We start from the raw sequence: 13,951 nt of genomic DNA on the forward strand, positions 1-13,951 counted from the left end.
TCCTGAGGGCATCCCAACCAAAAGTGTGGGATGTTTGCCAGGGCTCTTCCTCTCCTTTGGGCCTATAAGACTGTCACAAGCTCTGCTCAGTTGGTGAATCAGAAAACATTTCAAGGGAAAAGTAGTGCCAAATGTCAGAACTACCAATCCGCACTTGCCTCCTCAACAAAATACTTGAGCCCTCCTGTCTTGGCTGCCTAGCTAGCTAGCTCTCTTAAGCTTTCAAACATATATTTTAAAATATGTCTTACCAAGCTTTTCTAATTTTTCTCAGTATGAGGTTTGTTCTGTAAAAAGCTAGTCTACCATTAACAAAAGCAGATACTGTTCCTCTTCTTTAATCAGAATTGCAAAAAGTTTGCCTAATTTGTTAATCTTCTCTAAGGAAGAACAAACTACAGTCTAACATCTTATCATTATAGGTTCCCAAAAATAAGATATAGTATGACACATATACATTCACCCAAGTGAGGTACTGGAAATTAAATACATTTAATACATTTGAAAAAAACTGCTAACACTGGCCTTTGTTTATATTAGCCATGTGTTACTTATGAAAAACTAAAAAGAATGTTTTCTCAGTGCATATGAATAATTTCGTCTTATTTTTTACAAAGATAATTTGTACTATTTGAATGTTTTGAAGAACATAATGGAATCGTTGACTTTTGTTATTAAGGCTGAGAACAATCTCATTTCCTTTTGTGCCCTTGTAGAAAGCTGCCTAAAAACAAACATCTAAAAAAACAATTTAATTTGCTCCTTACAGTGATATGCTACCAAATTAAAATCACTCTAAAGATAAGGTAACTATAAACACTACGGGAATTATGTATGAACAGTTAAAATTTGCTTATTATAAATTCTACTAACCCTCCTTTTAATGGTGTTTGTGGTAGTCAACAAATGAATAACTATCAATTACTTAGATACTGTAAGAGCATTACCTCATTTGTTTCATATTACCCATTTTTCCATAGCAACTCCTTCAATAATTATTCCCAAAGCTTTATCTTCATAATTGCTTCAAATATTAAATCAATCTATAGCTAATATGAAATTACCAATACTCCATATTTTGTGGGCAACCTAATTTGTGTGTCTCTCTCTCATACACACACATATCACATACACATGAACAAAAAATCACAAAGACCTACCTATCTAACTTACATGTAAAAATCATGATGCAGAAATTACCATGACTTCAGAAAATAAACTTGAAAATACATATTTTTATTCCTAAATTGTTTCCTTATTTGCCACATTCAAGTGACAAAATTAAATAAATATTAGTAATACCTTAAAGAAAAAATTAAAATATTCAGTCCACTTCTACCTTCTGGCTTTATGGAAATATTCAGGCAACTCACAGAGTTACAGAAAACAGAAAAACTACCTTTCTTTACAACTTCTAGAACTCCCATTTTGTCATACAGATGAAGGATCTGAGAATTAAAGTAAGTCTTCCAGGAAGCAGAAAGGTTTATTCAGTTTTAGGTTTTTTTACCCACAGAGCATCTCTGCCAATAGTCATCTTTATTAAAAACTCAGAGTACAAAGCATTTATGAACTCAGCAATTTGTCCAAATATCAGAGTAAATTTGGTTAATAACAACGGCAGATCTCATCCCCACTAGGTTCGATAATCTCTGCCTCTGTCTACAAGTTTTGCTGCCAATATTTGCTTTCTTTATAATCTAACCTGGATTTTAAAAAATTATACCCTGGTAATACCTTATTTTGTAACATGCACCTGGATAAGAAAGAAATTATTCAGATTAAAAAAATGAACTAGAACAGGAAATTACAGCCAGCTTCTAAGAAGGGTTTAATCTTGCTACTAAAAGTAGAATTGAAGGAGACATTATCCCACACCAAAGTGGCCAGCTTTATAGAAGAAATGCAAGAATCAACAGTTTATGCTAAGCATGGTAAAAGAAATAACTTCCCTTCTGTTTCTATTATACTAATCATCAAAAAAAGTTATTATTATCATTTCCTTTTTTCACTACTCTCTCTGTTTTTACAAGGAAATTCTGGCATTACAGTCCCAAGTTTCTGCTAATGAATAATCATGTCAGTTGTCACTCAATTATCACTTTCAACATTTAATCTAAATTATGTTCAGCACCTTGTTTTTTTCTTTCTTTGAAGTTCTTCCTTGAATTTAAAAGTCAAATTTTTTTTTCAAGAAGAGTAAGTTGATGGAAGATGGAGGCAGAGATTAAATCAGGGGAAATCATTGATCAAGGATGCTTGGAATTCTTATGAATACAAATAGCCTATCAAGGTTAATGAGGTTCAACTTGAGTTTAGAAAAAGGTGAACATGCACTTAGTATTTTCTATGCATATACAGATTTAAGGCCTTAGGTACAATTTGAAAGATAAATTATGCAAACTCAAATGTAGCTTCCTTTCATGTGGTTTTTATAAGATCTATTTTCACTGTTTTTTTCCCAGTGTAAAACAACTGCTTAAAATATATGTTCTAGATAAACAAAACCAAATGCAATTAGTCAGACAGGGCAAAAATCCCCTCCATGTTAACAACTGTTCCAGAAATGAATGTGCTTTTAAGAAATGACTGGATAACAAATGATAGCCATAAAATTTTTCTGCAATATATTATTTTAGTCAACAAATATTAATTGAGCTCTTAATATGAGTAAGATAGTTGTGCAGAAACACAAGGGAACAGAGAGACAAAAGCTGATTCTTAGTCCGTACCCATTTATGATTTGAAAAGGGATAGATGCCTTTAATTTATAAGTGGCTTCCTGCATGCCACAAGTATGGAGTACAACATCAACGCGTGCTGGTAAATGAGCCAGAGCAAAATCTGCACACAACAATAAGTTAAAAGAAAAAGTAAACACAAGATTGAGCACCAGAGTGGAAACACAGGAAAAGATTGTTAGAAAGACAAGAGATGTCATTTCAACATACTGCAGGAATAAAGACAGAGAATCTAGCTGAAGTAAACCAGGCTTCTGGTTAAAAGGACTGTGTTAAAAAAGGAAGTGGGAGGTTGGGAAGACTTACAATAGCCATAAATAAACAACCCTTAATACATCATTACTCTGATTCTCTGTTCACCCAACAGTTTTCTCAGTTACTAATTCTAAAACTGGTACATAAAGTTGGGAGATCAGGGCTCTGCACAAGAGAATAGTGTCTTAATATCTACATAGGACTTCCACAGGATAAATCAATAAACTAGTCCTCTTTTATACACTCTCTTGTGAGTTTCATAGTCAATATGAGCCAGCTTCCTGGGTCACATGAACTTTAGGGCACAGAAAACTCAAGTTTTCAGATGTGAGGACAAGACCTTGAAACATGATGTCTTCACCAAGGTAAAGACATCAAAGTCAACTCTATCTTGGTGACAGGGTAGCTTGTTTTCTTCTATATCTCCTTTTCCATTTTATTTTGACCCACTTTGAAATTTTAAAGAAACATACCCAGATTTAAGAGAACATAAGAAATGTGCCAAAAGAACATAGTGATGTGAACAAAAGGATTGTTCGGAAGGAAGGATTATCACTTTCAGCTGATATAATGCAAGAAAGGTTCAGGGAGAAAAAAATTTAGGACTCCCACAAAAAGATAGGACATTACAGAAATAAGGAACCCTCAAAAAAAAAAAAAAGGCAAAAAAAGATGAAAATGAGTAGGAAACCACCTTGAGTTGAATATCCCCTAAAACTTAATTCCCACTGTAATGTGGGAAATCCTAGTATGGTAATTGAAAGGTGGGGCCTTGAAGAAGTGATTAGATTATAGGAACATGTCATAGTGAATGGATTCATAATGGTAGTCAGGGGTATGTTTCTGAGGGCTTTAAAAGAAGAGCACATGAGAGGTTAGTCTCTCTCTGTTCTGCTATTTTCTGCCATGTGAGACCCCAGGGTCATTGCTGCCACCACCAAGACTATCACCAGATATGTACCCTGGACTTTGGACTTTCTAGCCTCTGAAACTGTAAGCTATAAATTTTGTTTTCTTAAAAATCACCCAGTTCCAGGTATTTTGTAGCAAGCAACAGAAATGGACTAATACAGAAAATTGGTACCAAAGAAGTACTAATGTTGCTTATAACAAATACTTGAAAATGGGGAAGCAGCTTTGGAACTGGGTATTGAGGAGAGGCTGGAAGAATTCAGAGGAACAGGCTAGAAAAAGCCCAGATGCTGGTAAAGTTTAGAAGATGAGAAATCCAGAGAAAGTTTGGAATGTTTTACAGACTGGTTAAATGGTGGTAACCAGAATCCTTATGGAAATATGGATTATAAAGACCACTCTAAGGAGGTCTCAGATGTAAATGACAAGGAACTTGCTAGAAACTGGGGGCAAAGATCAACCTCACTATGAACTTGAAAGGAACCTTAGCCAAAGAATGGCCATCTTTGGGGTAACTAAGACCAAGCAAAAAATTTTCAGTTAGTTATTAAGTTGGGCACTGATGACACCAATTCCTGAGGTTAGTAGAGGAAATAACAAACTGCCCAGAGATGAAATCATGCCCCCAAAGGATCCTTCTTACAAGTTTACTTCTGTTTACCTCCCAATCATACCGTCTTATGCTGATTTACCTTAGATGTTGTACACCTACAATTAAGGATTGCAACTAAGTTTTCTTGCTTTTCTTACCTCCCAAATCAGCTGCAAACAATGGAAATACAAGAGAAAGACAAAATACCCTAGCTGATTATTAACTCACCTTCTTGCTTAAAGGAAAACTGCATCCACATTAATTAGAGGTCCCAGGCAAATATTTTTATGTTCCAGCATGTTTGACTGAAGTTACTGTCTTTGAGCCCTCCCTAGGAGATAAAGACTCCAACTTGGAAATAACATCAAGGGCTTGAAGCTGACCAGTCCACCAACTGCAGACTCCATGAATGCCAGAGCACCCAGCCCACCATGGGACCCTGACATCAGACTCAGACCGTCTACTGATCCCATGACCAGCCTCTCCCTTTTTTCCTGCAAGACAAAACCCTTCCCTCACCTTCCTGCCTCTTCCCCTTTATAAACTCCAGAACACACAGCAGAAGGTGGGATGATTTTAGCATGGTCATCCCCCAGATGCCATTTATCTGAATAAACCTTCCAATCCTTGCACCAACTTTTTGACTTTCGAGTCATTTGTTTAGTACAAGAGGGCAAGCCAAGCCTAGCTGCTGCTAACAAACTGGCAAAGAACCTGGCTGCATTATGTCCTTGCCCTAGGACTTTGCAGAAGTTGGAACTTAGGAGTTGTGAACCAGAGTATATGGCGGAAGAAATTTCTAAGCAGGAAAGCCTTAAGGAAGCTGCATGGCTACTTGTAACAGCCTACACTGAGTTATGGCAGCAAAATCACAACATAAAGCCAGAATTTAAAAGGAAGAAGAGCATAAAGATTTAGAAAATTTGCAGCCTGGCCATGTGGTAGAGAAGCAGAGAGCATTTACAGGAGAAAAATCCAGTGGTGCAGCAAAGGTACTGGTTGCTAAAGACATTAGCATGGCTATGAGATAGCCAGATGCTAATAGCCAAGACAATGGGAGAAAGGCCCTGAAGGCATTTCAGAGATCTTGGAGGCTGTGTCTTCCATTACAGGCCCAGAGGTCTAGGGAGACAGAATAGTCTTGGGGAACAGGCCCGAGAAGCCCTTCACAGGCTCACTGCCCAGGGCCACCTTGGGAAGCTGCTTTTAGCACCAGCACCCCAGCTGCTTTGGCTGCTCCAGATGTTGTTAAATTGGCCCCAGCTTTGGGGCTGGACCTGCAGCTTTGGAAAATACAAGCCAGAGGCCTTGGCGGTGTCCAAGAGGTGATAAGCTTGCAGGCTCACAGAATGCCAGAGCTGGGAAGGCTTGGGAACCTCCACCCTGATTTCAAAGGATGTATGGAAAAGCCTGGCCACCCAGGAAGAGATCTGTCACAGGGGCAGAGTCACTGCATAGAGCCTCTGCTAGAGTAATGCCAAGTGGAAATGCAGGATCATTGTTGCACCAGAGAAATCCCACTAGAGCCATGCCTAGTGGAGCCATAGAAGCAGGACTGCCATGGAGAACCCAGACCTGTGGAGCTACCAGAGTGGAACACCAGCCTGGCAGAGCTGAAACACCGCCTGAGACCAGGAAAGCCATAGGAACAGAGCTACATGATGACTTTGGGGACCCAACCCCCACATCAGCATGCAAAGGACATTGAACATGAAGTCAATATACATGATTCAACAGTTTTGAGATTTAATGCCTGCCTTGCTGGGTTTCAGACTTGTTTGGGACCCACTACATCTTTCTTTTGGCCTATTTTTCCCTTTTTGAACGAGAATATGTGCCCTTTGTTTACCCACCATTGTATCTCTGAAGTAGATAACTTGTTTTGAATTCACAGGTGGGACTATGAACTTTGGACTTATGAGTTGTAACAAGACTTCAAGGATGAAATGAATGTATTTGTATGTGAAAAAGACATGAGTTTTGGGAGGCATGGGGCACAATTCTCTGGGTTGAATGTCCCCCTAAAACTTTATTCCCAATGTAACTGTTGAGGGAAATCCTATTATGGAAATTGAAAGGTGGGGCATTGAAGAGTTGATTGGATTGCAGAACCATGCTGTAGTGAATAGATTAATAACGGTGGTCAGGGGCGTGGTTCTGAGAGCTTTAAAAGAAGAGAACATGAGAGGTAGTCTTTCTCTGCTCCTCCATCTTCAGCCATGTGAGACCCCTGGATCCCTGTTACTACCACCAAGACTGTCACCAGATATGTTCCCTGGACTTTGGACTTCCCAGCCTCCAAAACCATAAGCAATAAATTTTGTTTTCTTTATAAAGTACCCAGTATCGAGTATTTGGTTATAAGCAACAGAAACAGACTGATAGAGGAAATTTAAGAGAAAATAAATTATTTAACATGACTACATGTGAGGTTCAGTAGAGAAGTTGTCAGAAAGTCAAGGTTAAAAGGAAAGACATTAATAATTGAAGAAATCATAAGAACTGTTACTATACAAATGTTTTGGGGCCTGACCAATAATCTCATTTTCTGCATCTTTTTTATTTACATTTGGTCTCTAAAAAGCAACTAAAGGAGATTAATCTCTATTTTTTTTTATAAAACGTATAAGGCAATAGCCCTATACTACCTGATATTTTCTAAAAATAAAGCAGAGTCTAAATGGTATTCAATTAAGTGTTAATAAAATTCTCAACTGTTAGAGGTTACAATCGAATGCTCTATGACCTCTCTCTCTCACAAAGTTTGCACTCAGCATTGCTTTCACAACAGCTTGGGAATAAGGATATTCAAAAGGCTTCCGTAAGGAAGAAAAACAGAGAAGGCATAATAAGAAGTGACACTAAATCTAAAACAACTGATGTGAATTCAATTAAGTCAATTATTTTATTGTTAAAAATAAGAAAATCTGAAAAAATAAAACTAGTCAATGGTAATTTCTTCCAGGGATGCATGCTGTTTTTTTGTGACGTCTTTTTCGATGTTAACTGGGAAAAAAAAATCTTTCATCATCCAGAAGGAATTTGTTCTTAGAAGTAAGATAATCTCAGAGAACTTTCTATACTACTTTGGTAATGTCAACTACAAAAGACAGAAAACAAGGTGAGTTTTTGTTCATTGCTAGGTCACCAGCACCTACAATAGTGTCTGGCCTGTAATAGACAGTCAATAATATTTGATGACTGAGTAAAAACTTCTCCTCCAATTGTTTTTCACATCAAACCCTATACAAACAATCCAAACTAACCCAAGAGAACTCAAATTCTTCCCCTAACCCATGAGAAATGTAAAAAGACTATTAAGTTAGGGCAAGGGGAAAGCCAAGATCATTGAATGAGAGCATTATTAGGATACTATAAGCAATTTTTGAAATGCCCACCTATGTGAGATCTTTTTTGATTTTTCCAATTTAAACCACAGTGGTAAATGAAGAAAGTGAGGAAAGGAAAGAAGAAAAGAAGGACCAACATGTGGTTATGAACAGCTATTAAAGGGACTTTTCTATTTTTGACATTTATTAGCATGGTTTAAAAAAAAATACTTAACTTCAGGAAAATAATTATACAGGATTCAAGGGCTAAAACAATATCCATGAAGCAAATTTTAGAAGTCATACAATTACCATTGCTCTGAGACTATTTCTGATAAGTACTTATTAAACATGTAGAGAGCTTTATAAAGACTATGTCAATATTTCATTATCTAAAAGACATTTTCTATTGACATGTTCACAAGATGAAAGAGAAACTTAGACTGGAGTAACATTAAATATTTCATTTGGGTTATATGAAGTTACATGCTTTTAACACCAATTTTCTACCTTTCATTACAATTTTGAAAATCCTTTCAGTGCACTTACTTACTACAATTAGAACACAACTTCACTAATAAAAATAGATAAATAGGAGGAATGATACATATCTACTTCCAAATGTGTCATCCATGTTTGATCTAACTTGCATAATTATAATTTGAACTAAGCCATTTCCTTTTATGAGGTCCTTTCCTTTGATTTTTAATAAATTTTGATAATTGCCTCATCCATGCTAGATAAAAGCAAGCAGGAAACAGTAGCTCCCTAGTTACACTCCATTCATGATTACCACATCATTCATGATTACTACACAACTCTAAATTAATAGTGGCATCACAATTTTACCTCATGCAGGTAGAATTTTTACTGCTCCAAAAACAGAAATATCGGTACTTTTTTGATGTGCTTTCTGTAAGTTTCACTCCCAAAATAAGTCTCTTTTCTCTCAGAGAAGAAGGATCCCTTCTGTTTTTAGGAAGGGCTCAATTGCTACTAGAACATAAATATTTTCAAGTGTAGTAACAGCAAAAGGTTTCACTAAGAAATAATGAACGAAAAGAATCAAGGTTCCTAGCTTTGGGTCCCAGATGAAAGAGAAATGAATTTCTATATATAAGTAAATTAGTCATTAACATAACTTTATATTACCTAGATCTAAACTAGAGTTCATAAATAAGTCATCTTTACATCAAAATTTCATTAAGCAATTCTACAAAATTAAAGTTTTTCAAGTACAGCTTAAAAATAGCAAAGTCACCTCTATTTGTACTGCCAAATGTGCTTTCTCCTTGTCTTTTCGCTCCATGCACCGCTTCACTTCCTCTAATTCAGATGCCATTGCGCTGAAGTTCAGCTGCACTCTTAAATCTGACATCTGTTGCTCCAGATCCTGGTTTTCCCGCTCAACCCCTTAAAAGAGAAAACGTAAATCTCAGTGCTGTTCTTTACTCACAGAAGAATGTACTTTCAGTGTTACTGAGGCCTGATGTTGTAGTATCCTACCTAACATAGTCCATTTGTTCACACTGTCACTCAAAAACAATTTTCAGGCTTTGCTAATCTATTGTTTCAAGTCTCACTAGTTTTCAAAAATACATACATTGCTAGGTCACCCAACAGTATTCCATTTTGATACTAAAACTTAAATTGTGATCTGATTTCTAGTACAATTTATTTCAGGAAAATCCTACACATTTTTTTCTTTCATTTTCCTTACGTCTCTACATTACCTCCAAACAGTAAAACAAAAATATTAAAAGAATATTCAACTAAGTTACTCCATCTAACTAAAGTTACTGAAGTTTATACAATGAAATGCTTTTCTTATAACATAAATGACAAACGATGCTGCTAAATCTCTGTGTAGGATCACCAATTTATTAATTCTTACTAATTCTGAGACTATTACCTGAAACTATATCATTGAACAATATAAATTGACTTGTTAGTTAATTCAACATGAAATACTTGGTTTATGATGCACAGGGCACTAAAATACTATCTTCTTCAAAAACAAATACAGTGATGAATAACATAAAAACCCATCCTTAATAAGCTTGCATTCTAAGGCATATAAATTACTTCCTTAAGTCAAAAATGTCAACAATTGGAATAGATAGCATCAATTTAAAATTACTGTTTTTCCAGTGTTTCTTTTGCAGAAAAGAAAGAAAGGAGAAAACATTATCAAATTATGATTTGTAATGATGAACATACTAGTAATATTGATTTGATCACATATTGTGCACAAATACTGACAGTCAACTCTGTACTTCATAAATAGGTATAATCAATTGTTTCAATTAAAAAATAAATTTTAAAAAAGACAAAAAGAAATATGGATATAAAATTGCTTTCAAAAAATGTATATATCATTCATAATATACATCCCAACTTCTGTAATACTAAAGTGCTCAAAATTGTACATATTGGAATGGAAGGCAAGCATTTCATAGAACAATAAGAGCACTGACAGATACATGAGCATTATATAAAAATAGTACAAAAGATGGAGTGATTAACTCTGTCCTGGTGAGAAATTAAGGTAGGAAGAATTAGGAACTAAGTTAGATTTAAAGAATGAATACAAAATTTCACCAAGCAAAGGAAATAAGGTATTACTTCAGAGAAAAGAAACAACATAAAGCACAGGGGTATAAAATTGGATTTAATATTCAGGTAACTGCACACACAGTAGTTCTATACAGGTAACTCATATACTGTGAGAGTGGGAAGAGGAAGACTCAGCAAACATTTTCTGTAAAGGATCAGATAAATATATTTTAGCCATATGATCTTTGTCACAACTACTCAACTCTGCTATTGTATTGCAAAAGTAGCCTAGACAGTGTGCAAATGAATGGGCGTAGTATGTTCCACTAAAGTTTATTACAAAAACAGGTAGCAGTCTGGATTTGGCCCATGGGCCCTACTCTGCCATTCCTGCTAGATCTCCAACCTGAAATTGTACATATATGTTTATGAGTAAGTATATTTATTCATTTTATAAATATATATATGTGTATATATATATGTGCATATAACATGTCTCAAAAGCATGTGTATATATAGATACACGTTTCATGATATACAAGTATATATATAACTTAAGCATGGATATATATTACAACATTAATATGAATACATATTATATAAAATATGAAGGCATATGTGTATACATACATACATATGTATATCTTAGGGAACATGTATATATTTGGTATGAAAACATAATATTTTGGTATGTTTCATAAAACATATACAGACATAAAAAATTAGTACGGATATACACACACACATACATGCACACATATATACAATGAAACATTTAACAAAATTAAAATATTTTAAACAAAGTATAAAATATAAATAGCATTACAAACACTCTCCACCCACATCCAGAAGACTGTCTCATACACTTCATTTTGGGTCAGTACAGGATAGCAGTTAAGAGCTCAAATTAGGGGAAGAAAAGATTTTGGTCTGCTAGTTCCCATATGTGTGATCGTTGGCAAGTTAATCTCTTTGTTCTTTGGCCTTTTTTTTTAATCATTAAAATGGAAATAAGAATAGTTCACTTCTCATAGAGTAGATGTGTGAATTAAGCAAGACAATGTAAATTGAGTAGCATAATGTATGTAGTAAGAACTCAGTAAATTGTAATGAGAGGCTTTAATGGGAGGCTTTAATCAAAAAAATAACACGATCAGTTGTTGTCTTAGAAGTGTACCTTTAGTAACAGTATAGAAGATAGATTACAGATGAGTCAGAATAAAGCAAGATGATTTAAGAGAGATGAAGCATGAGATGAAGCATGCCTTAGCTGGGGCAGTGGGAATAAGAAAGGATAGGGCAAATTCAAGAGCTATCCAGATGTATAAATAGAGAGGACACAGTGACTAATTAAATGGATAGAAGGAATAATTTCTATGTTCTTTGTGTTTTAGGCTTGGGTATCTGGATGAAGGAAGATGCCATTAATTGAAACAGAAAAGAAAAACAGATTTTGAGGAGAAGATGAATTCAGTTGTAAATCTGATAACCAGGCATTCTGTGGAACAACAATATATGGAGATACTGAATGAGCAACTCCATCTAGATAGCTGAAGGTTAGTAAAGTAAGTGAAGCTAGATTTAGGAATTATCATTTATGGATGATAACTAAAGCATAAGAGTAGATAATAACCCCTAGGGAAAAATACGAAGTAAGAAAAGCCATGAACAGGATACTAGGCAAAACCACCATTTAAAAGACAAACTGTGAACAAAGCGAAAAGATTCAAATAAAAAGAACAAAAATAACTAAGGCAGAACTAGGAAAGGGTAAGGGCATAGAAGTCAGTGGAAGCGTTTCAAAAGGGAAGAGGAAATAAACAGGGGACAATAACAGAAGTAATGAAAAAATTATTTTGTAATTGACTGAGGAGACCACTAAGCAAAATCAATGCTAGAAAAAAAGGTAGAATCCATTTTGCTATGGGCAGAAGAACAAACAGCAGCCGGAGTGTGACAAGAAGTATGATTTCTTATGTAGTATTATCTGTAAACAATACAGACATTCTATAAAGATGAAAAACTCTAGAACTGTTAAAAGAAGGTGAAGTCCATTATCACATTGATAAGAGAACTTTCAAATAGATTTTTTCTAAAACCTGATAAGTAGTTAAGATAGATTTTTCTAATCTTCAAAGACTTCACACTAAAAATAACTAGGTTTTACAAGGTATCAAAACGTATAACACATGTGGCAAAGTCTTTTTGTATCCTTATGAAAATTTGATAATCTAATAGTTTAGGATTTTATTTTTAAAAATAAATATTTGATTCCAAATGATATTTAAATTATAATAGCACATGGAACGTAAATGAACTTAATGGCATACAAATATATCAGGACAACTTTGTCAAAATTTGTCATTCATTGAAGATATTCTGGCAATGTGGAAATTCTAGCTTAGGCAACATATTGAGTTATGTTTGGAAAGACTAGAAAAATATTTAACTTCCCTGAGTTTAATAGTTCATCAAAGCTTACAAGGGTTTCTACAATTATTGGGGCATTTGAGTGGGAATCCTCATTATTGGAATAATTTACAAACTGAGCAATCTGGACTCACCTATTAGGAACCATTATAAAATCTCAATATCACCATTTTTGTTAAACCTGAACTTGCATCCAGAGTTATTAAATTACATCATTTAAACTAAAACCTCCATTAAGATGGTATTATAACATTTCCGTATAAGAAAAAGCCAGTGATATGGCTCATGACCATTTCTGGGATGTGATTAATTTTTGCCACCAATCTCCAAATAACAAAAAACATAGGGTCTTAATTGTAATTGTTCATATAGTGAAAACTGGAGCAAAGGATAGTAAAAATTAGAGGAGCATTTACAATTTGAGCACAAGGACAAGTACGCATGTGCACACACACAGAGGCATGGGGATAGAAAGCTAAAAATTCCCACTACTGTCTTCGCAGGCTCTTTATAAAAGAAAGTCCCAAGAAATAGGTAGGTTTGACAACAGAAATGAGTTTAGAAATCAAGCACAAAAGCCACTAAAATTAGATGCTAAATTACGATCAGCTTGTTGGAAAACATTGTAATAGATCAAGAAATAGACAGGATGACATAAGCATACCATAAGAAACACAATTCTGAGAATGGAAATTATTTTCTAAGAAAGACCAAACAAGATCTACACATTTACAAATCAGAATTATACCTCTCCTAAACCTCCAATCATCTCCTTGCTTATCCTGATGGTTTGATTGTTGCTTGGAAATCTGAGATACTTGATGCTGTAAACCTTTTCGATCACCTTCTGCTTTGGTAAGTTGTGTACGTAGTTCTTCTACCTAAATTTGCATAGTTAAAAATCAAACTTTAATTTTCAAATCAGGAAAAAAATCATTGCACTTACAAATTATTATAAATTATTTGCTTGGGGAAAATATTTTACTTCTAATGGGCTATTTTAAACACAAGTTGAAGCCAAGTTAATATCTTTGCTATGCCAAGCACAGTGGAACAGTCTCCTGCTCCATCTCCTCATTCCTCCCATTCCTTCCATAAAAAATGAATGTCTTTTCCTTTTCTGTGTCCTTCGTGAC

The 13,951-nt window shown here is 34.9% G+C and overlaps 1 protein-coding gene across 1 annotated transcript in view; it reads right to left on the reverse strand.

Moving 5' to 3' along the window:
• Positions 1-13,951, reverse strand: part of CEP128 (centrosomal protein 128) — a 347,268-nt gene that overhangs the window by 256,496 nt on the left and 76,821 nt on the right. Inside the window, exons 10-11 of the mRNA XM_063091601.1 lie at positions 13,564-13,696; positions 9,091-9,242 (exon numbers count right to left, since the gene is read on the reverse strand). Of these exons, the coding sequence (XP_062947671.1) occupies positions 9,091-9,242; positions 13,564-13,696 (285 nt within the window). The remainder of the gene's footprint in view (positions 1-9,090; positions 9,243-13,563; positions 13,697-13,951) is intronic.

This window comes from Cynocephalus volans, chromosome 3 (assembly GCF_027409185.1).
Source record: "Cynocephalus volans isolate mCynVol1 chromosome 3, mCynVol1.pri, whole genome shotgun sequence".
Lineage (NCBI taxonomy): Eukaryota > Metazoa > Chordata > Mammalia > Dermoptera > Cynocephalidae > Cynocephalus > Cynocephalus volans.